The sequence below is a fragment of the Argiope bruennichi genome, chromosome X2 (assembly GCF_947563725.1).
Source record: "Argiope bruennichi chromosome X2, qqArgBrue1.1, whole genome shotgun sequence".
In the NCBI taxonomy this organism is placed as follows: Eukaryota; Metazoa; Arthropoda; class Arachnida; order Araneae; family Araneidae; genus Argiope; species Argiope bruennichi.
In genome coordinates this window covers 71,074,205-71,099,806 of record NC_079163.1, presented here as the reverse complement: position 1 = coordinate 71,099,806, position 25,602 = coordinate 71,074,205, and the positions used below count along the sequence as shown (strand labels likewise).

Genomic DNA, 25,602 nt, shown 5'->3' with positions numbered 1-25,602 from the left:
TATGTGTTTTAAAATTGAGCTCACAAGAAAAATGTTCAAAAATTTATGCAAATTAAAGTAAAATTTTTCGCATTTATTTTATGGTTTTTTTAATACACATATTCATTCATTTTGATCTAATTTCCATGTCTTCATTCCCATTCGGAATAGTTATGGCGCTTTCCGGAATTCAACAGTATGGTGATGAAACCCTCCTGATGTATAACGAATCCCCCATTGCGATATCTCATTTCTCTTCCAGGAAAAAGAGTCGCCAAGAAGAAGGATCTGCAGTGCATTTGGCGATCATCTCCCGTATTTTGGCGACGCTGTGTCTGGACTTCGCAAGGTCGCGGGCAAACAGACTGAGACAAAATCTCGGTTGGTGCGTTCCTCGCTCTCTCCTTCGAGCTGGCCACAAACAAGTACATCGGCATGGAAGATCATCTTCAGATGAACGAAATGACTCATCTGAACATCCCAGATCGGGATCGGTCAAGGAGTGCTTCTCCAGCGGATTCCTTGACGTCATCTGCCACAGATATCTCGATGCTTCCCATAGCTGGACGGAGTTCTCACAAGAGAGACGACTACGTAAGTACATTTGCCTTCCTCTAATATTTATTCTGTGGATTCATAGAATAGATTCATGTCTTTCAAAATACATAATTAATCAAAACTAATGCGACTGTCCAATTTCCAAAATACTGTTGACCTTTTTTCTCCTTTGACTCCATTCCTATTTTATGGAGCATGTTGATAAGGCTGTTTTCGCTCTATATTAGAAAATCGAAAATCGAATCATGAAAAAAATTTTATTATGTTTATTTTATCCTTTTGTTTTGTTTTATCTGTAGATGAAAATCCCATGCTTTGAGGAGATAATTTTTCCCCCCACGTCGAAAAAATCGTTTCGATTAGGAAAAATTAATTCGGTAGAAAGCATAATTCATTTCATTTACTTTCATTACATTGTTCAATTTATAGTTTCATTTTTTGTATCAAGATCAGCGAAAGTCATTAATTTGCTATTGGTATAAAAGGCCGAAAAATGGCGATTGTCATTAACCTTTAAATTATTCGTAAACAAATATTATTTTCGAAGATCTCATTTTTCACTTCTTTATCACTTGATTTTTATTTTGCTTTTATAATCCTTGCATCTTTTTTGTTTTATTTCGAATGGAATGAATAATTATTAGAAGGCAGATTAATCAATTATCTGAATGCTTAATACGTTTAGTATTATTAAATTTCACAAATATATTTGAATTGATTTGATAGAATGTAGGGTTAGATTCAAAATAGAGATATACATTCGAGAAGAAAAAAGAATTATCTTGTTATATAATCTTTCATGCGTTCATTTGAAGGGAAAAAAAATCGATTTATGTTTGTAATTTTCATTTATGAATTTGAGCTCGTTTCAGAGCTGAGAAAATTGTTTTGATGCCTCATTGTAATTAACTATATAAAAAGAAGCATACGTAATGATGTCATTTATTTGAAATTATTTCACCTGAGTACAAAATATATTTGAAAAAATTTCCTAAACAAGGAAAGGAAATTTAATTAAAATGTTCTTTCTACATATTAATTGGTTGCAGGTTTTTTTTTTTTTTAATCACTCTTGTGAAGATCTGTTTTTTTTTCTGTCTGTAGAAAAGTGTATTTTAAACTGCGATTCATCCCCAGATGAAACATGCGGGAAAACTGTTTCGCCTTTTCACAACGATGTTCGGCAGAAATGCTGTCATAACAATTCGTCGGCGTCTGAATATTTACAAACAGAATATTCTTATTTCCTTACATACTGATCAAAATAACTACTCTTATGATAATCTTTCGCTGACAAAATTTATGTTTTGAAAATATAATTTACAGAAATGAAAACATTGATGTATTAGATTACGATTTTTTTCTATCTAAGCTTGTTAATGTTTTAAATTAAAAAGATGGAATTCTAAAATGTATGTTATAACAATCAAAATATCTTAAATCTTCTCCTAGATTTTAATAATGTTTAGTCATAATTTTTTATTATTTTTCTATGTAATCATACGTTAAAGGTGGACTACTTGAACTAAAAATCTGACTTCCTTCACACAAAACGTAAGAAAGAAAAATAATCGATTTATTTGTTGCCTTGAACTTCCATTGATTAAAATACAAATCATTGAATGCGATGCATTTCTGATAATGTTTCTGATTTTTTTCATTTTATTTTAAAATAAAAAAAATGAATTAATGCCATCATGTTCATTTCTATTCAGTTTCATTATTTATTTCATTATTCATTTCATTATTTATGTTCATTTCTATTCAGATTAAATATTCTACATCTTGAGTGATTCGTCTGTTTCAAGACCTTCGTTTAAAAACCGGGTGTAATGCCAACTAGGTGAATGACATTCCCCTTCATATTTTGGGATGTCCCACGTTTGTTCGCTGTTCTTTAAATAAGTATATTTCTTTTCCCGGAAAGAAAAAGTCTATATCGTAGATCTGTGTTGTTTCTTTTAGTTTCTAGCAACAATTAAGATATAAGAGCGCTTTTTTCTTCTAAGGCTCTTCTGTGTTATATTACTAAGGGCAAAATTTTGAATGTCATCCATTTTTTCTAACAAATTCTTTATAAAGTTAATTAATAGTAGATAAATATTTATTTTGCTTACGTTAAACTCTTTACCATGCCTTGATTATCTATTTAATGAATGAGGGTCTTTTTCATAATAGCGATTGATTTAATTTAATTTAACGGAATACATATAAAAGTATGTTTCAAGGCAGGGGAATATTCTGAAAAGGGAAAATTGATTGAATCTTATTGGTATTCGTTGCGGCATATAAACTCAGCTGATCGAATGCACGTAAATACCTGAAATTCTCTTGTTTGGATCGTCACTCAAACAATTTAACTAAATGTTCCACTGTACATCTTTGTTTTGAAGCGCACATTTTTATCAGTTATTTTTTATATTTCTTTTATTATTATTCTTTATATTTCTTCTTATTATTCTTTATTTTATTATTATTCTTTATATTATATTTCTTTTAATAACTAACAGGAATGATCCCTCCAAATTTTTCGTATATTTTGTTATAAATATTTTTGTGTATTATTCACCGCATGTCATTAGCTAACAATAATTAAAAAAAAGAACCATCTATGACAATTAATCGCTGGAATGCGTTTCATACACAATATCCTGAACATTGAATATGTAAATTGAGCGCCTTTTTTTCCAACCAATTAAATCAAAATTGGACATGGAACTAGTCAGAAAATCAAATACCAAATTTCATATATTTCAGATATTGCTTGCACGAGTTATCGCTTGAATGCATGTATGAGTTTATATGCTTGTGAAAGGATAGACCGACTGACAATAAATCCTTTGATAGATTCAATATTAAGTATGATACATATCCAAACTTTGGGTGTTAAATCTGTGAATCAAAATGTATGCATTTAGCTCTCTTCGTTTTGTAGTTATCGTATTAATTTATATTTGAGCAATCGAGCAGATTTACTTGAATGAATTTCGTTGAAAATATGTATAAAGACCGTATACCAAATTTCATTCTTCTAGTTTAAAATGTTTTGGGGATATCAAGAAACATGTTCATTAAACAAATAAACATAATTCCAAAAATGTGTTTTGATATCTTAGGTATCCCCAGTGAGTTTCCGCGAATACCAATGTATGAATTTGTGCTAGCGAAGAATTTCGTGGAATCTTCCATTGTTATCGAAGCGGGTTACAAGGTACCAAGTCATGGCTATTCTTTCTAAAAGAATTGCTTGGAACTTATTTTTAAAAACAAAAAGACTTTTTTTTTTTGAGAAGGAAAAATGAGTCAAAATCAACGGATTATTTTCATCGAAATTGATCAAATACATGCCAAATCGATTGCGAAAGTTCATAAAGTGCAAGAGTGGCTCAATAAGATATTAACTATCAAGCTCATTTTTTAAAAATTTATTGAGTTTATAAAAATTTGTAGCAATTTTAGTAAAGTGAAGATTTGAAAGTTATTCCGATTACAATAACATTCAAAGCCTCTTTCTTTATATTTTTCGACCCTTATTTCTTTTTGCTTTGTTAAAGTCACTGATTTGATAATACCTATTTGATTGAAATTCAGTAATACTTAAAATAAACTACTAAAAGGAGAACAGACTCTCTTTAAAGAGCAATCCATAGAATCAAAACATGATTCTTGCTGACACAGTAACCACAAAGCAGGTCGAATTTCCCTTTCCTGGCAGCTAGAGATGTCCAGTGACTAGGATTAGTTATCTTTTTATTTCTTCTTAAACTATTGAGGGGGAATTTATTCTGAAGATGGAATTCTTGAAGCGGAGGATTGTATAGGCATTTTCGATTTAAATTTGTTTGATTTATTAATTTCTTGAGATTCATCAGATAATTAAAAATAAAATATTCCAGTAATTTAGCAGGATTCTAGGGATTCCTACATATGTTATTGCCTTTTTAAATTAAAAAGTATTGAGTTCTGTCTGAATTTAATGAAGCTTTATACAATGCTGAGGATTTCTACTTGGATAGCGTACAATTACATTTGGATATATATTGTCATGTTGGACTTAAAGGCAACGATTCATCTGTTAATGGGCTAAAAAGTTGTTGATGTAATCCGTGACTCTACGTGTATTCAAAGAATAATAATGGAGGCGATTTAGGGGATCCTATTTTAATTGTGCACAACTACATACGATTTATGCTTCGTCTCTTTGCTAATAAGAACCCCTCAGGGGCACATCTTCTTCAGGCGTGACGGCTTCACGACCCCGAGGTACCCAATGTCTACTCTTCATTCCATTTTCTTTCTCTCTTTTAGTTTTAGTTTTTATTTTCTCCCATCGAGAGCAGACGAGGGAGCTCTCCATGAGAGACTGTCGCCGATCTGTCTGCTGTTAGGTTTTCATGGACAACAATATACTCTCACGTGTTGGCTGTACATCGCCGTTGGCCATTGGATGGGTGGTCGATTTCTGTACCTGGTATATCGATTGGCTGGTATCCTAATTATTTGGCTGGTTTGCTCAAGGGGATCAAACAAAAGTGGTCAACTTCTGGGACTTCGCGTTAGAGATGGTCAACGTTCCTGGAAAGGGCCTGAACATGTAAGTCCTGGTTAGCACCAAGGGGTGTACCGAGGCTGAGAGTTCTTAAAACGAGCAACTGCATTCTCCTGTTGAGCTCGGTGGTGGACGGTGCCGTCAGAGTCCCTATTTTTATTGCACTTGCATGGGTACCTTTTCTCAGTGTCAACGTCTATATCTTTTCGTATTTTTATTGCTAGATCTCTTTAATGATATATTGAAAACTGTCTCCCATTTTAATTCACAAAACGATTGTCCGTATAGTTGGTGAGCCAAAACATATCAAGAAATGTTTATCTGGCGACCATCTTGCTGATATTTCATCTGCTGACCAGGTTAACAAATTATGGAATAAAAAACATTGGAATCCATGAAGTGATAATCTCTCCACATAACTCCATTTCCCGGGACATTATATCTCAGAGGGATTTTAAAAACGATTTTGAATCTTCCATATTAGATGCCTTGAAAATATTTGTAAGAAAGAAAAAAAACAATGTAAACTGCAATGTAGGAATGGATCTCAATAAATTCGGAATATAATTTTGATCTGAATTTATTAACATAGAGTTTCCGATTTATATTCAGAAATCATTTAACAGAAAATTCTTCCTAACTGTTATGTCTAGCTTTTTTCGATAATTTAAAAGGCCAATAAAATTTTTAAACTTTATATTTGAGCTCCGCATGTCTACATATAATAAAGAGAATTTGACATATCAACTTACTGATTATTTGGATGCTCTTTGGCATCATTTGTATAAAACGCTGAAATCTGTTTTGAGAGTAAACATTTTAAAGCTGAATTTTTTTAAAAAAATTCTAAATATTTTTGTCTGAAATAAAATGACTAAAATCTGATTTTTCTATCATGTATGAAATTCTTTTAGAGACTTTTGGCTAGCTTGTGTTAAATTTAACTTTTAATTGTTCCGTTTTTAACAAATCTTCTTATATGCTTAAAATATCTGGATAAACTCAGTACATCTTGTATAATATAATTTTATTTTCTTCCTTGGATGAAAATGCTCAAAATTTGACATCTGATTCCTTTTGAATTTTTCGTTTTATTTATGATTTTTATACCGTAAGAATTTGGTTCAATCAATTTTGGTCAAATTTTAACAAATGCACAATAGATGATGCCTTTAAGATAAATAGTCTAGTTTTAGAAAAAAATTTCAATTAACCTCTTCGCCGTCCGTAACGCGTCTAGCGCTTTCAAGTGAAACTTCTGCAGGGCGGCCGTAACGCGCTTCAAGCGTTCTTCTACATTTTAAAACTTTTAAACGTTTAAAACGCTTTTTAAATGTTTACTTGTTTGAGTTTTTATTTTTGTTTCTTCTAAAGCGGCGAAAAACAGAAATTTTCGCTGGAAGAATAGGACGGCGAAAGGGTTAATAAGCAAGTTTTTCTATTTGATGTGCAAATGCACATTATTTTTATCAAGAATGACTGAAGTTTATTATTGTTCCGAATTCTTTTATTATTGTTCGGAATACTTTTCGCAAATGTTTGTATATCATTGTGAAACACATGGCACCTTTGATGTGGTACATAGGTTGCCAACTTGTTGGATCGTCGCCAACTTCATGAATACACAACCAAGTTCCTGCCTTCGTCTTAAGCAATGAAATCAGAAGTCTCCAACCCATTTTCTGTACAAGTGGGGCCTGAAAATAGGTTTTTGCAGGTCACACATTTGCCTTGTCAAGATCATCGAAGGTGGTGAATTCCGTTTTGGCACTTTGAGCATTCCACTTCGGTTTGTATGGAACTTTGACTCACTGGAGTATAACGCGCAAATAGAAAATGAAATATCTCACCACTTTGATGGGTTGCCAACAGTATAAATTATTATACATGTTGAGTTAAGAGAGAAAAAGTGGCTTAACTAAATTTTAACTAGTATCCAAAATTAGTATCCTCTCGTCCAGATGCAAAAAAAAAAAAGGATAAATTACTTATATTTTAAAGAAAAATTATATATTTTTGAATTCTTATTTCTCAGTGTCTTAAAAATGAAAACAATTCCAGTCTCGTATGAGAAAACATATAAGCTACTGCCCATTATTTTTGGCCTGGGTATATATTCAAGCTATGTTTCTCAAAAGAAAATTGCAAATACTTTTATGTTGTAGAGATCTGATCACCCAAGTCCTACCTGTGATCTGAAACTTGGTTAAGGTCCTTTTTAAAAATTTGTATCTCATTTTGAGAAATGCGCTTGATCATCTTTTTGGCAAAAAAGGAAATATGCAATTACTTCCAAGTTAACTCAAGCTTTCTCATAATATACAAGGAGATAAAATATAATAGCCTTCATCTTTATACTGATTGAATATTGGCTCTTTCTGAAATATGAGACAGATAACTAGGAATAAAGTGTTATTCCTAATTTCAAGGATTAGACTAAAGGGAAAAAAGAATTCTACTTTTTTGATAAAGGGTAAAAGAAGTCCATTACAAGTTAATAATTATATTTAGAATTTCTACAGATAAAAAAGGAATTGTATAATTTTTTCGTTATTAATCATATTTGACGGGTTTTTTTCAGAGGATTATGTGATTGAATACATTTTATATTTTCTTAAATAATGGCTCCATTCAAATGTGAAGAACACATAGAATAAAAAACTTTTTAAGACCAGGGAAAAACAGAGCTAGATTTCGCAAAACAAAATATTAAATACGCTTTTCTTTCTCAGATCTGATACCCAAACCTCATTTCACAAAGAGATAAGGTGCTTTTCAAACGCTTATCTATCCATTTGGATGCATCACTATATTTTTAAATTCATAATTTGAATTCCATAAAAAAAGTTGTTCACTAAGGACAAATTTCTATCAAAAACGTTTTAGTCAAATTCAAAAATACTTGTCTCCTGGTATAGGCAAAAATTTTGAATTTTTTGTCAAAAGCATAGATTTTCATTTAAAAAAAAACATAAATAGAAAGCAAATTTCTGCTTTGAAGTACTAAAATGTAAAGTTTAGACTTATAATTAGAAGGGGAAAAGGAAATCTATGTCATGTAAAATTTAAATATACCGGATTAAAAATAATAACATCGATTTTTTATGAAGTAAAGATTTGTCATTAGAAAGTTTCAATTGCTTGTTATCTACATCTTTATTAACAATCTTTGTTTGGCTGAAAAAATATTAGTTTTCATGCAAATCCCCGAAGATCTACCTTCTGCGTAACAGGTATATATATATATAATCACTATATACATAGATAAATTCGAACTCAAGATTTAGACGAATCTGTACGTTTTAGAGCACCCTGAGTTTTGGCATTATGCCTGTCTGTCTGTGACAAAGATAACTAGAAAACGCTTTAAATTAGACAGATAAAATTTGGTATATCATCTTTACACCAAATTTGTCGATTTCTATCAAATTTATAGCGAAATTCATTCAAAGGAAGATGTCTGTTGGCTGCCCGAATATAAGTTTACAAGATGGATAATATTTGGTATACAGATTTAATACCTGAAGTGTAGATATCTCTCAAATGGAACCAAAGCCGTCATGAAATTGATCGTCTGACGGTTTGTGCTTTTACAATCAAGGAAACGCGATAACTCAAATATACAATGATTTGAATATATGAAATTTGGTATGTGGTTTTATGACTACATTTGTATTTCTGTGTCACATTCTGGTTTTGATCGCATGAAGAAAACGCATCTAAAACATAAATTCGATTAACGGATGCTATTAATCACATGCTAGAGTTTAATCGCCAAGGATCACACTATAGATTCAATAAAAATGCTAAGTTCATACTAAAAATCCCCGTTTTGTAACTATTATTCACTAAAGCCTTATAAAACATTCGGAGTCCACAATTTTATGCGGGGGAGTGAAATAACTTCTTTATTAAAGAGTATGCGTGAACGTTTGAGGGAAATCACTGCCGTTAATTATTATCAATTAAAATTCTAAATTTCATATTTTTTAACTTGAAAATTCACTATGTATCTTTCTATTAACTTCATTACGTATGATTATGATATTTAAATATGTACGATTCATATATGTAAGAGTTTTTAATAAAATACTTTCTACTTTTAAATCTTGTCCAGTTTTATTTCTCTTACTACAAAAATAATCTTAACTTCATTAAATAAAAATAAGATGGGTCTAGTGATTACCTTTCAGTTTTGAAATCGTTTTCTTATTTATGTAATTACAAGAAATGTGTTGATAAGAAAGTAAACTAGAAGTGAATGAAATATCAAAAGTTTAGACATTTATTTTGTTAAAAAAATCATAATTTTCCTGCTTTTCCAGAATACAAATATTATTTTTTTCCTGTTAATTAACATTCTAAACTTAACATTTTTGTACTTAAAAAAATGCTATCTATTTATTTAAAAAAATGCTGTCTATTTATTTAAAAAAAATGAAAATCTACATTTCAGTGAAAAATATTTTTAATTTAGACCCATTAATGGCAACCTAAATATTTTTCTATTTGAATAAAACTTTTTTTGATAAATATGTTCCATATGGACACAATTTTTTTCCAATTCAGAATTTGAATTTGAGAAAATGTTTTCTTGATATACGCTTGAGATCATCCAGAAATATTTTTAACAAAGAGAAGATGGGCTTCCCCGGCTGCCTCATCATATTTATACACACCATAGCCATAGGAAATGCCGTAGCCTCCCTTTTTATACTGATTGAATATCTTTTGAAATAATTGAAACAAAAGTACTGATTTCAAAAATTAAAGAAAAATGTAAAAAATACTTCTGCTTGCTTCAAAAATGTAAAAGAAGTCCATTGCAAGTTACGAACATTTGGAGTTTCTGTGAATTAAAAAGTAATGTTTTTAATTTTTTAATGATTATTCGTTTTTCAGAATTTTTTCAGTACATTATACAATTTATATACATTTATTTTTTAAATATAGTTTCAATGGTATGCATGTACTTTTTGCATTTTTCTAATACATTAAATTTCAACACAACAACAGTGAGAAATTATTGATTGAGATTTTTTAGGTTGTCATGACGACAAAATAATAATAATAATAATAATAATTTCTGAGGTATTTAAGTCAAATTCTATGAAAACTTTTTAAAAAGATAATATTATATTTATTTTTAAATTGTTTTGTGATATGAATCCTTTATCTTTTATATCCTTTATCTTTTGTTATATGAATCTTTTGTATTTAATGAACATTGTACAATTATCTGAACAAACAAATGCATCTTTTCTTCAGAGATCATTTGCCTTAAAATTATCATATTTGGCATCAACATATTTTAAAGGGTTAAAAATTATGAGAAATTTTGATATTTATTGATGAAAATTTCTTAAAACATTATCACACAAAAATAATTTTTTGACCATCTTATAAATTTAAAAAGGATTTCTTCTTTAAAATAAATTTAATTCTTTACGAAAAATAACTTCATTTTTTTTTCTATATACGTTTTAAGCATAAGATCATTTTTATTTCAGGGCTAGATATGTCATGTCTATTTATTAAGAGTGTATGAATTAATTAATTAGTAGATTTTCTTAATTTCTAAGTCTGCAGATATTTTTAACTTTGTACTTCATAATAAAATGGCAATTCCTATTTTAAGGCTTTAAGTATATGTAATTATTCATTGTTTATATGTAACATATAAGTGGATTGCATATAAGCTGCTATATAACTAGATTTCAAATGTAATTACTAATCACGTAATCAATGCCATTATTGTAATGAGTATTAGAATCTTGTACGAGTTTAATGGCTGAAAATCGTGATATATGTTAGATCTGCTGTTTTCGTCAGTAATTAACATTTTTTTAAATATTTTCCAGCTAATGGAGGCTACATTGTTTTTTCTTGTGCCTGTGATTATGAACATTAAAATTATGCTTGGTATGCAGTATGTATTTTTATGTAAAGATTAATTTAGATGGTTGCTTCAAGTTTTTTTATTTTCTAGATATTTTTGACTGTGCATTTTATAAAATGATGACATTGTTTATTTTCAGAGTAGATACACCATAGTAATTTATTTGTTATTCATTGAGAGCTGTAATTTGCTGAAATGTAAACTTTATTGTTAGCTGAGTAATGTGCAATTGTCATAATTTAAATTTCTTATTTAAATCTTTTTTTAAAGTCATTTTGCATAACTATTGTTAAAAGTCAAATGCAAAAACCTGAATCATTAACTTTATTAGCCGGGAAAAAAATCTGTGCACTTTCATTTTGTTTATGTTTAAAAATCCCTTTAACCCTTTGACTACTAACGGAACATATATCTCCCATATGTAGTTAGAATCCGTAATCAAAGGGTTAAAATAGTATTATATTTTTGTGTGTGTTTTCCAGCTTCTTTCTTGGTCATTTGTAGTAATTAATGCTTTCAGCATATCAAAAGTAAAATTAATTTAATTGCTAAATTAAAAAGGGTTAACATTAGGAAATCGAAATTAATCTAATTTAATGGACGAACGATATAGTCACTGAAAGCGGCTAGATCAAAATTGATCAAACAGAATCTTATATATATTATTTTTAGATTGAATTGCAGTTTCAATATTAGTGCTCTTTTTCATTGAGTTTCAAGAAGGGGAGAAATTATGTGGATTTTTTTTAAAAAGAAACGAGGGATACGATGTTTCAGAGTTTGTTTTGGACGTTATTTTATGTTGGCACTTTGTTTGTAAGAAACGGATTCTGAATATATATGAATATTACATGAAATGGACAATTGTTCTTGAAACGTTGACTTTTATTGGTTGATATACAGATATTCCCTTGGGTTATCATTTTTATTGCCATGTTTTAATCCAAATCAGAAAGGTAAATACATCATTCATCCATATAAAGTTTGCTTTGTACTTTTGTTATTTATCACTCCTTTAAAATAAAATAGTAATTCAAAAACATTTTTGAGAAATTTTTTCTTTTATAAAAACTATCTATCTAACTATAACTATCATATAAATATAGCATGTCAAAATGGATGATTAAGAAAATATATTGGAAGCGATATTGCCTTTTCCTGTTCTGTAATTTGGTGATATTAACAAAGACTTTTTGAAACTCTATTTTATCAAAATTCGTTATTCCTTCGTCCTCATGTTATTCCGTTCATATTTTCTTAAATTTATTCGATCACCGCAATTAATTTTCTTGTCGGCCTTTTGTTCACTGTGTTTCTATTTTGATATTATGTTGTAATCGAAACGATATTATATGAAGTTTCCCAAACTGAAAAGAAATATTTTCATTTCTCATATTATTTCCTCATTTCTGAGCTTGTTATTATTTCTATCTATTCACATGCGGTATTTTGAAAGATAGGTTACTATATCATCAGAACCCGCCATGTTAGTTAAACATGGTTCTTTCGTCCTTGCCAATCCAGTTGGAGTTATCATAAATTCTACTGCGACACCTGAAGAAAAAATACGCGCTTTTGCTTCCGTGGAAATGATATTAATAATCGTTTGTTCGAAAGATGTTTAAATTACGAATCTCGACCCTTCACCGAGAGAATTTTTGCAATTTTTCTGAAGGCAGAGAAAAGATGGTGGTATTTCAGTCAATGAGATTCTTGTCTCTGGAACACTTCCAAGTGCTTTTGGTTCAAGGATGAGGGCGGCAAAGACGTAGTTCTCTTTATTTGAAATGTCAGTTTTTACTCTCTCCATTGCTTCCATTTCAACTTTAAGGAACCGGAAAAACTTTGACATTAAAATTCTTTCGGCCTTTAAATACCATAAATTGAATTTTCAGAGCATACCTGTAAATATTTTTATAATCTTTTAAAATTTATTTATAATTAAAATGAGATTCGTTTTTATTTTTAAAATCATCAATTATGTTTTAGTTATAAAATTAATTTAAACAATATTAAATAGAAAGGAATGCATTTTATACTATGATGTTTTATAGTTTTCTTTTCACCCTTTGATGTCTAAATATAAAAGTCTTCGCCAAACGTTCGCCAGATGAACTCCCACTAATTACTCTGCTCTCTACATTTTAGAACGCACGAGTTTTTTAGCTTACGTTTTGGCAACGTGTTTTTCTTCAATAACAACAGTGAGGTATCAGTCGTCTTAGAGCAATTGAGATGAGATGTTATTCATGAAAGAAAGAGATTTTGTTGCAGAAGAAACTCTATTAGATGCAAGTTAATCTGAAGAATGTAATTTTATAATAGCTATCAAAATAACTTAAATGCAGTTCCTAATTATTAGAACGCTAATGAAATTTTTACATTTTGGATTATAGTAAATTGATTGATTGATTTATATCTCAAATATATTTATTATTCAATCAATCTCTTATTCCTTTGAAAATTAATTTCAATTCTTATTCATTCAATAACTCAGATTTTATCCCAGAATGTTTCAGAGTAGGAATATTTTCATATAACTCAAAACTTTATTGTTCAAAATTATAAGAACAAGCAAAATTTTGCAAGAAAGACCATGGTAATTTTTTCATCAAATAGGAGTGTTCCCAATTTAGTTTGGTCTAAATCGCTGCTTTAACTTATACCATCAATCAGTTTCTGAATTGTCTTCTGCACCACTCGTTTTTGATCTACTTAAAAATCTGGTTTATATTCTTCAAAAAGCGATTTCTATTTCAAAATTCTCAATGGGATTAAGACCTGGGCTTTGTATTGCCCCCTAAAGTTCCTTTGCCTTGTTTTAAAAAACAACCTTTGTTAAACTTTGACGAATGTTTTTTACTTTTAACTTGTTGAAAAATATGCCTCAACCAATATACAAATTTGTAGTGGATTTCTTTAGATTATGAGATAGGGCATACTTTCAGTTCTTTGATGGCTGATCTTCACAAATTCATTTACACCTTTATAAGAAGAGTCACATTTACACTTCCATATTTTTTGCCTGAAGAATGTTTATCGATTTAACCGCATCACTTTTCGTCGTCATTCTGTTTTATGCTTTTTTTTAATCCAAAGAACTAATATCTGCGTTATAGACCTTTAACCCATTAGCTACCACGATCCCCATTTGTGGATTTTGGAATTTTACGTACAGTACACAGCATCAAAAATATATTTGATACGAATGACAGTTTTAGTTTCATTCTATATATATCAATTAATATTGTGTAGCAAAAAGTGTGTATTCAATGCTTCGTTTCTTTGCAATAAACGACCAAATTTGAAATTCGTCCGTTAGTGGAACGGAAAGAATTGTCAAATTTGAAGCATTATATTTTTGGTTATATTATAGTGAAATCATGTACTTATATATGTAATTTAGAGATTATAGTTACTTACTCAGTCTTTTATTTTTTATTGAAATGATTTTACTGATCATTTTAAAACGATACTCTTTTTCAAAAATATCAAATATTTTCAAAACAAAAAATAATTTGAATATAATTATACTGCTACACAACTATTTGTGTATATATGTAATTTGTTGGGACAAACTTTTTTTAAAAAATGGCAGTTAATGGGTTATTTCTGAATCCTCCAAAAGATAGTATTTTGCAAAAGAATATTTTGTTTTGAGAATACATGGATCTTTTTACTTTGGATACAGCTGATACTGAGGGAGCTGGGTTATTGATCTGATGGCGAACTATTCGAACTGACTCATTCAATTTCAAGTCTTTCGCAATCTCTCGTCACGTTATGCCATTCTTTTTCTACGCTAAATAAGGTATTATAAAATCTTTAAAAATCGGTTGCATATCAGATTTTCAAAGTCTTTATTCACAAAAGATGACATTTTAGCAGTCTTTCTTATAACCAGAAACATCCATTTGGATAACTGTAAAAATTACATTAAGCAGTTTAAATTTCCATTTAGCACAAATTGTTTTATTGAGTATAAAAAAGTTATAAAAGAGTGCCTATTTGTCCCATTTTAAAAATTGATGTGGGCAACTCGGCATTAGGGATAGAAGAACTAGGTACAGAATAGAATACCTGAAATCATCGACGGTTTGATAGACATGACGCGTGAATTTGAATTTTATTTTTAACAAATCATTTACAGAAAGTACTAACATATATAGAAAGAAATAATGAAAAAGATTTATGCACGATTTTTTAATAATAAAGAAGTATCAAGAATAATAATAAAAAAAAGAGTTAATTGAATTGGTGAATCTGTGGTGTTCCTTCCTAGGACGTCGAAACAGTTTTGTTTATGTCCCGTTTCAAAGCAGCGTAAGAGCTATTTTGGGATCATAGATAAATTTGGTGTTTCAAAAAAAAAAAAAATGCTTTTCCATTTGGAATTTTTAAAAATTTTAAATTGGAAAGCGCAGAGCCAAGCACATTTGTTGGCTCGTTGTTGACTTGAAGAAGGGGAAAATACAATTGATTCATGTAAAAATTGGTCTTGAAATTAGTTTGATATTTTTAAAGTAAAGGACTGAATAAAAAAAAGAGATATCGAGAAAAATTATAGTTATTAAAAAACAGAATATATAAAATAAAATAATAATTAATAATCTGTTAAAATAATAACATCTGGTTTTGAAAATCATCAAAAGGCTTGCTACATGTAAATTCAATTCAGAAGAGTGCGTAAAAAAGAGGTTCGAAATAGGTTGATCCTCAGAGACTTATGGCAGAGAAATGCTTTTATTTATACGTCAAAAAACCTATGTTCCTATTGAATAAATATTTCGAACTAGTACACTCGCTATTATGGAGTTTATAAAGGTTATTACGGAGATTATGGATTAGGTAAAAACAGTCTCATTTAAATACAAAATGTGACGTAAAACTGAAAAAGAGTATTTTGGCGTGCATGTGCAGGGTCCCCAGAAAGTGGAAAAAAGGTTCATTTCCCTAAATATTGCGCTTTCCAATTGCAGAGTCTCATTAAATAAGGACATCATGCGTAAGAAAACATTTTGGCTCTGTGAAGATTAAAAAAAAAAAAAAAAAAAAATTGAAAAATTAAATATTTATATGGCTGCCATAATATGAAAAAGTCAATTATATTCATATTTTAATGTATAAAGTTTCACCCTTTTATCTATAAGATTAGCAAAGATAATTCATAAGATTCAGAGTTTATTTTAAATTTAGAGGAATTAATCACAAACTTAGATGGAAACAATTATGTCACAAATACAAATTGTGTTCAATAAAAAAAAAAAAAAAAAAAAAAAAAAAACCTGTCGTATGCAAGTATTTTGCATTTTACATCATCAAAACTTCGAAGAAATTTGTATAACGTTGTTCACTCATATAACTTTATGAAGAAGAGAATCAACTAATTGAATCTAACGACTAAGAGAAGGGACGACGCGTCTTGTTCGCCATTGTCGGAGACCACGATAAATTAGTTCCAATTAAAAGAAAAGTATGAATTAATTTTTAAATCTCATTTCTCAGATTTTTCTCTCGTTTCAACATCCCGAAATTTTCAGAATCATATCACTCTTTACACCAACTACATATCTGACATTGATAATCGAATCATGAGCATTTAAAAACTTTTTTTTTAAATAACGAACAAAAAACTGATATATCACCATAATATAAACAACCGTGAGAATAATCTTTAATAAAACTATATTTTCTAGGTTCTGAATTAAAATGTTTTGGAAAATCCAGTTATATAAATAAGCTCATTAAGGCATATTTTAATTATTAGAATCTTCCCATTAGTCAGTAAAAACGCGATTTGAAAAAGCAAACAGATGCTTGGAATCGTTTGTTTTATGGATTTGAATCCTAGATGGCAGCACTGGAGTAAAAAAGCATGTAGCCATTATTTGTAGAGTAAGTTACAGAGCCAGGCTCAGTATACCTACTCTTATTTACGAGATGTTTTCATATTGGCGAATATGATGCCGTTATAACGAATTTCTGAGTATAATGTTAAATATTATTCGAAAGATGAGAGTTTTGTTTGTACAGATACACGCAATAAATTAATACAAAATGTGAAGTATTCAATAATCATCAATTTAAGAAAACCACAGGATCGTTTTGGGAACAAAAACATTTCTAGGCAAATTATACATTCGTAACTCAAGGGGGGGGGATGATGTGAAGTATATGGGAATAACCATCTTGAGCGATCATATAAAAAACCTCTTGATTCTGTAATCTTATCACTATGTCAGTTACAAAATATTGAAATAGAATAAAATTGTTTGGAAACAGATTGGCAATATTATTTGTTAACTCTAATAAGTCATTTATATTTCCTTCATCTTAAGCATTGAAATTGCGCGTTTATCAGTATCATGTTAATGCATATAAAGTATTTTAGCATATATTAGACCGAAAATTGCTCCTTTTTCTGATGGGAAAAGATTTGGCTATTTGGCATGGATTCAATTGAATTCTTTTCTCACAGAGAATGTATGAATACTGATGTTTATTATTAATCTTTTCTATCGAATTGTTGCAGAAAAATGATAAAAGGATTTTTTAAAGATAGTTCTTCAACTGAATCGTCTATTTATTGCAATAATGGATCTTTCTCTATTTATTAAGCGGACAGTTTCCGTATGATTTTCCGTAAGTTTCAGTTTTTTTTACTTTCTCGTATACTTGGTATAGAGAAAGTACCGTAATCGTCAAAAAATTCGAACTTGAGATTTTGACGAATCTCCACGTTTTAGACACCTCTGAGTGCGAAAAACACATTTTTAGAAAATGACCGTCAATCTGTCTGTGAAAACGATAACTCAAAAACACTTTGATCTAGACAGATGAAATTTGGTATTGAATTTTTTACGAATTTTATACGAATTTCTACGAATTTTTTATATAAAAAATTCGTAGATTTATATCAAATTTTGAGCAAATTCCGCTTAGAGGAAGTCTGTCTGTTCGAATATAATTTAACATGATAACTAAGAGAGTTAGATAGATAAAATTCTATACATAGAGTAAACTTTTATAGCCCAGACACCTATCAAATTTTGAGCCAAATCTAACAAACCTACAAAATTTACCATTTGTTGATCTGCACTTTCATAAACATGTGAACATGATAACTCAAAGAAGCAATGATTTAAATATATCTAATTTGGTATGGGATTTTGTGACTACGATTCTAGTTTTGTGTCAAATTTTTGTCAATCGATTGGAAAAAAGGCCTGTAAAACAGAAATTCGATTTTTGGATACTATTAACCGCATGCTAGGGATTAATCGCCAAATAACTCGCCAAGGATGACACGATAGATACAGCAAAAATGCTAAATTCACGTCAAATGTTAATATAGTGTAATTATTGTACGCCAATCCTATGCAACGCGTTCTCTGAGATAATATCTTTATTAGAGTATATGCGAGAAAATTTCGAGAAGACCACTCCCACTTTTTTGGGGGGGGGATTTTTTCCCTCGTAACGTTTATTTTAATATCTATAACATTCATTTGTCAGATTTTAAGGCACAATAAAATCATTTCTAGTCGTCCAATAGCAGGAATGCTTACTCCCTTCAAGAGATAATTCAATTACGTAGGAAAAGATCGTTTTGCAAAATATTTGCTAAAATTTCATTTGCTTTTTCAAAATTGGTATTACATTTCTCTTAATAAAAATATGAAATATTTTGTCTCAAAATCGAACGAGAAATGTGTGAATTATAAATATTTTACCGCAAAAATTTTATTCTATTGCAGGTATTAGTTTGTATCTTGAACTCGGAATTCACTTCAAAGCACATACGTTTAGTGATGAGGATTTTCAATAAATAGAATGTATTATTATTAGCTGTGTTAAACAACTAGTGTATGTAAGAATACAATGTACGCATAAATTCAGCTTGTATTGAAAAGTAATTTTTTTAGAGAAGCAACATTTCATTTTATTTTACCTCTTTACATTTAATAAGAATTAATCTCACTTTCGAAAATCGGCATCCTTTTATTATTTTGCGTTGTTCTTTATATATATAGGACCAATTCTTTTCTTATAAAAGCAGTTTGATTATTTGACCACACTAATAAAGTACATGTACATCAAACAAAAATAATAAATACAAAGAAATATTTTTGTTTCGAATATAAATTCACAGAAAGCATTTAATTAATGCAATTCGAAAACTGAAACTATTAGTTGATTGATGGCGCATTTAATTTTGTTCAAAATTAATGGATCAAAACCAGATGATCATATGTAGAAGGTGGTCAGATTTAAAACACCCATACTCTGAGCTCTTTATACCGTGAACTACTTACTCAGTGTAAAGGCTCCAGAATTGTTGAACATACTATTCAAGATATGGGGAAAGGGATTACGCGGGAAAAAATGACGCTGTACAACAGAGAATATGCTGAAAAGACACAAAATACACATTTGTAACACATTTTATCCGAAAATATCTAATATTCAATCACAAGGACCTTATCGATACAGGGAGAACTGATCAAAATGGTTCCCTTCTTTAATATGTAAAAATTGTATCTTGATTTATTTATTCAGCACAGTTGGACAGCTTGTTCAACTGTGGATCGTAATTGGTAGATTGAGATGATTCTCACATGCAGAGTGATGCTGCCTTTCAAATCTGCCAAAGTTACCGGACGATAACAAGACAATAAACAAGATTTTTTAAGTATCCCCACAGCCAAAAATGACAGGAATTAAGATCTGGAGAACGAAATGGCCAAGTTGTCAGAAACGCACGCCTAATGACTCTATCATTAGTAAAATGTTGACGAAGAAACTGCTGTATACAGAGTCCAATGTGGGGAGGCGCTCCATCTTGCATAAAGGTAACTAAATTAAGCCATTGGCGCTGTTGCATTTGGAGTACAACAAAATGTTCAAACATGTTTTGGTACCTCCTGGCCGCCACGGTGCATGCCATAGGGCCATTGCGCGTAGACTCTTCGAAAAAGAAAGGTCCAAAAATCTACACCAGACTATAACTTTCGGTGAGTGAAGCGGGAATCTCTTGGAAGGTACGAGAGTTTTCCGTCTCCCATATGTGATAGTTATGGGTGTTGACTGTTCCACTTAAATGGAAAAGTGTTTCATCGCTCTGTCGAATCTACCATGGCCACGATGCATTCACTTCAACTGTAGCCAAAAATGTCAATGCAAATGTCAGTTACTTCTTCTTGTCGATAAGTAGCAGCTGGTGATTGTAAAGAATTTTGTACGGGTAAAAATGCACCATTTTTCTCAGTACGTTCTACACTGTTCTGTAGGAAACACCCAAGTGCCGTAAACACCCATTGCACGTGCACTAATACAGCCTGTAATGTTATCCATTGATTGTTCAACAATAGCGGTGAAAACATCTTCAATGACATCTGAATGAACCGATTTACGTCCTCGACCCCGCTGAACTATAAGATCTCTAATCTAATCGAGCGAATCTAATGATCGTTTTCTCTAATCGAGCGATCATTCTCCTGAGAGCTTATGAAAGTAATGATCGTTTGCTTAAATTCTTAAGTCAACGAAACTGTCGGATTGCAGCTGCAGCATTTCGTTTGTTTTCGTAAAACAACTTCACAAGCAAAGCGTGTTCTGAAAAGCGTGACAGCCATTGCTGATAAGAATGATATTTTCCCAGTTTTATCCCATTTATGTCCAGAAGAGTAGCTGCAAACCAAAGGTTTATACAAATTTTTGTGTTCACAGTGCGAAATTGCAGTTACGATGACAGTTTAAGTTTCTTCACTTTTTTTATCTTCTTTTTTTATATCTGCAATAGAAATTAAAAAGGAAAAATCCCATACTGCATGTTTTTTTTGTGATTATTTGTGCCTTTTTAGCATATTTTCTGTTGCACAGCACCATCTATCGGTGTTCCTGGAACTAATTTCTCCCCGTAATCCGTTTCCCCATGTCTTGAATAGTAAATCAACTATTATGCTGACACAATAGTAAATCAACTATGAATAGTAAATCAACTATTATGCTTGAATAGTAAATCACTATTATGCTGACAACCTTCACACTGAGTAGTTAACTGCATAGAAACCTCAGAGTAGGGGTGTTTAATTCTGACCACTTGTACATTGACGACATGAAAATGTTTATTTGTTTTTTTAATGGCGTTATTAATAATTTTTTTTCTTTCTAAATTGGTTAATGACGTTGATTTTCTAAAGCAGACGCAAACTATTTCTACTTTTTTTTCAAATTTTATTAAATAGTAACATTTTAAAAGACATATTTTTCATGATAGACGAATTCTGTAACTTTGCAGTCAAATTTGAGAAAGACTATTTTTACACTTTAACCACTCAAATCTGTATTTCGTGAATAGAATATAAATAAAATGAATAAAAATAGTTTTTGAAAACACACTTTTATTATTGATTAATAAGAGCAAACTCAAATATTCTTCATACTATGAGCGATTCAAATGAAATCGGATTTAATATAAATTTCTATCCATCTTTCCTTCTTATCAATGCCTAATAGATTGCTTAGAATAACTGTAAACGAAACGAGAATAAATTGCATTCATTATAAAAGTACCCTACTTAGAAAACCTTTAAGATGGAGAAATCATCAATTTTATACTTTAGAGGCTGGAATGAATTTATTTTATTGCAAATTCATATCAGAAGAACAAAGAAAGAATTCTTAATATTTTTTGGAGGGGGGGGGGAGGGGCATAAAATTATCGTGGCACCTGAAAACGAATTTTTCAAAATATCCTTTGAGATGTGTTGTTTCTAAAGAATATTATATTTATTCAAATATTCAGAAACTTGTTTTTCATCGAGTTAAATTTAAGAAAATAACTCGGAAACTGATGCCACTATCACTGAAATTATATATAAAAAAGAATAGAATACTTATTAAAATTTTTACTTTTATAAAAGAATTACTTGGGCTTAAATATTTTTTAAATCAAAAATATTACTTTGAAATAAAACAAATATAATGAATAAATATATTGCATTTAAAAAATAAAACTTATAATTCGGCACTAAGCTTTAATAAATGAAAATATTTTGAATTTTTATGAAATTCATATGTGTTCCGGACTAATGAGATTATATAACTCTAGAGTAGTTGTTTTATTAATCATTCTATGTAAGTACTATGAATGCATAGGTAAAAATATCTATAGCTTTAGAAGTTATGAAAGTCTCTTATACAATTTATGTGTTTTTAATAATTATGGCTTGAAAAATCTCATCCTGAAATAACGGTAAAAATATCTATAGCTTTAGAAGTTATGAAAGTCTCTTATACAATTTATGTGTTTTTAATAATTATGGCTTGAAAAATCTCATCCTGAAATAACGGTAAAAATATCTATAGCTTTAGAAGTTATGAAAGTCTCTTATACAATTTATGTGTTTTTAATAATTATGGCTTGAAAAATCTCATCCTGAAATAACGGTAAAAATATCTATAGCTTTAGAAGTTATGAAAATCTCTTAAACAATTTATGTGCTTTTAATAATTATGGCTTGAAAAATCTCATCCTGAAATAACGGTTACTTTATGATCAAGATGAATGATAGAGAATGTAATATTTGTAGGATCTAAAATTCTTTTTCATTACTGAAGAATAAAGTAAAATTCTCAGATACAATAACTTTTTCGATCGATGAAAAACAAACGATTGAAAGACTTGATGAAGCAAGAAAATAGATCTGACTTAAATTTCTTCAAATGAAACTATTGTTGGAAATTATATGTACAAGTATTTTAAAATATTGGTAAAATTAGGAGAAAATTTCACAGCTAAATAAATCATTGAAAAAAATGAGTGTTTAATTTTTAATTTGATGTAAAATGTTTTGAATTTTAAGGGGATGTATTTCGTAACTACCTTTGTGTGATATAATATTTTCACTTCATAACTAAAACCATCGAAATTTCGCTTCATTTTTGACTAATTAAAATTTATTCAAGAGTTTAAAAAAAAATTCTTTATCTGAAGGTTCATATCCTTAAAATATATTTGTGTCAAGTTTGCTAACTTTATATTCTTACAGTTTGGTCTTGTTGACAGTCAACGGTAGGACAGTCATTTTATCATTAATAGAAATAACGAACTTTAAATAAGGACGGCTCTTTCATTTCATTATTGCATTATAATGATATATCATAAAAAATATTATTAAAAATCTTTTCTAAAGCTTTTAATAAAATTTTATGATTTTTATTTAGGGGTTGTTTCCTATATTAATAATTTGTCACTAAAAATGATTTAAATAAGAAATATATACAGATATTTGTGTAAAAACGTGATATATTAGAAAAACATAAAATGAATATGCATTTCATTAATCTTGTTAGGGCCTCTAGCGCTGATGTTTTTTTGGGGCACCCTCTAAAATAATCTCATATAATATGCATTCCAATGCATCATTCATTACATCCTAAAATATAATTTGAGATGCTTTTGCATGAAATTTCTGTTAATTATTACCTTTATAACTTCTCTATGACTTATTTTTTATAAATAGTTAAATTTATATATAATTATAATTTCCATCTACTTTGCCAAAAAAAAAGTTTTATATCTAATTATTTTGGCTTCAACTTCCATCCTGAAGGGGGGTGGATAGTTAAAAAATTGGAATAGGGTGCTGTTCATGCACTTCGCCTGTATTCCTATCAACAATTTTTTCACCGCCTTATTTATTCCTTTTTCTACGAAAACTTGTATTAGTTAGTAATAAACTGAAAGAAGTGAATTAAATATATTTCTTGGTAGATTTTCTTAATTATTTTTCCTCTCTTTTATTAAAAGATCTGACAATATTCCCTGATGGAAGCCGCCGTTTAAGAAGCATCAGCTTGCACTAAATTCTAAAAACTTTTAAATACAAGTCTAAAATAAATTTTTATCAAACAACTTTTTCAGAAATAACCACGCAATTACTAATATTAAATACATCGCTCTCATCGAATTTCTAAAATGCTCAAACTTTCCCATCTGAAATTCTCTCGAGTCTTAATTTATACTTTCAGATGAAACATATACAGAGTGGCGATAAAATAACTTTCCTTCTTTGGTGGAATCTACAGCTAAAACGAATGAAAGAAATGAAACCACATTTCATATACAGAGCGTGGAAAGCATGGGAAAATAAATTCTGCAGGAAAAAGTAAAAAAGAAAGAAAAAAGAAAAAGAAAAGAAAATTAGTACTAAAAGTTGCTGATAGGAGAAATATCGCTGATGTCGCGTACGAATGAGGAAATTTGCACATCGGCATGGATTATGTAAAATTCCTAGTGCACGTGTTCCTAGTGCTAGTATTCCGCGTAAAAAGAGAAGAGCAAACGACCTGTTAGCAGTTCGTACTTGACTATTGTTCGTGATTGATTGTTGATGTGTTCTTAATATGGGACCTACCTTACCTCAACGTGCTTTACTGGTAAAACTGTTCTACATTAGAGAGTGTAATGCCGTGGCTGCTCTTAAGCAAACCTGCATGTCTTATGTGCAGAACATAAGGCGGGCTGTTATGATTATCGAAATTGACAGTTTACACGCAGAAGTGGCGAAAGTCATTAACCGTATGCAATATGTTGCACACAGGGAAGGTCATCATATTGAAAATGTTGCATGGCGTATAGGAAACCCTAATATTGATGAATAAAAATTATTTTCTGTGAATTTCATGAATTCATTCAACTCAGAACCAGTATTTCCTCTATCGGTAACTTTTATTACTAATTTTTTTTTCTGCGAAATTCGTTTTTCCGTGCCTTCCACAGTCTGTATATGAAATGTAGTTTCATTTCTTTCATTCGTTTTAACTGCAGAGGCCACCAAACAAACACGGAAAATTATTTTATGGCCAGCCTTTATTATTAATATATTCTTTTTACCAGCAGCTACCTGTCTACTGTAATTTCAAAGTGTTAGCAAAAGTTGTTCTTTCGAAATATTTGCAGTTGTAAAGCCGTGTAAAAATAAATAATAAATCTTATCTAAAAAATTATCTGAGGATTTGCTTCTTTTTATCTTGCTCTAATATTTCTTTTTTATTAATTCAATTGAAATTAAACATAGATTATTAATTCAATTTCAAAATGCAAATCATAGTAAAATATGCATTAAAAATCCAGCCAAAAATAATGTTTGTATTTAGAAATTTTTTGAGTTAAAGAAGTAACCATTCATTAAGAAATCATTAAAAAAAACCTCTTTTCATGAAACTGATTTTCATAATTAAAGTTCTAAAGAAATTTTTCGGCATCAAATTTTATTAAAAATGTTCATCTAATTTGTGTTATGCATAAATAAAGAAGGAAACAAATGCTTCCCGCCAGAAGAGTTCATACATCTAAAAATTCATTTCGTGAACAGACAATTGCAAGTCAGATGCAATGTTTGCATTTAGAATTTTTTTTAGTTAAAGAAGTAACCATTCATTAAGAAGTTACAAAAAAAAAGCTCCTTTTCATGAAACTGATTTTCATAATTGCTCTTCTAAGAAAATTGTTCAGCATCAAATTTTATTAAAAATATTCACCTAATTAGTGTTATGCGTAAATAAAGAAGGAAACAAACGCTTCCCGCCAGAAGAGTTCATACATCTAAAA

The 25,602-nt window shown here is 29.8% G+C and overlaps 1 protein-coding gene across 1 annotated transcript in view; it reads left to right on the top strand.

Moving 5' to 3' along the window:
- Positions 1 to 324: 324 nt before the first annotated feature.
- The window catches only part of LOC129960929 (solute carrier family 2, facilitated glucose transporter member 1-like), a 78,252-nt gene continuing 52,974 nt past the window's right edge, over positions 325 to 25,602 (top strand). The window contains exon 1 of the mRNA XM_056074678.1: positions 325 to 573. Coding sequence (XP_055930653.1) covers positions 415 to 573 — 159 coding nt within the window. The 5' untranslated portion in view covers positions 325 to 414. The remainder of the gene's footprint in view (positions 574 to 25,602) is intronic.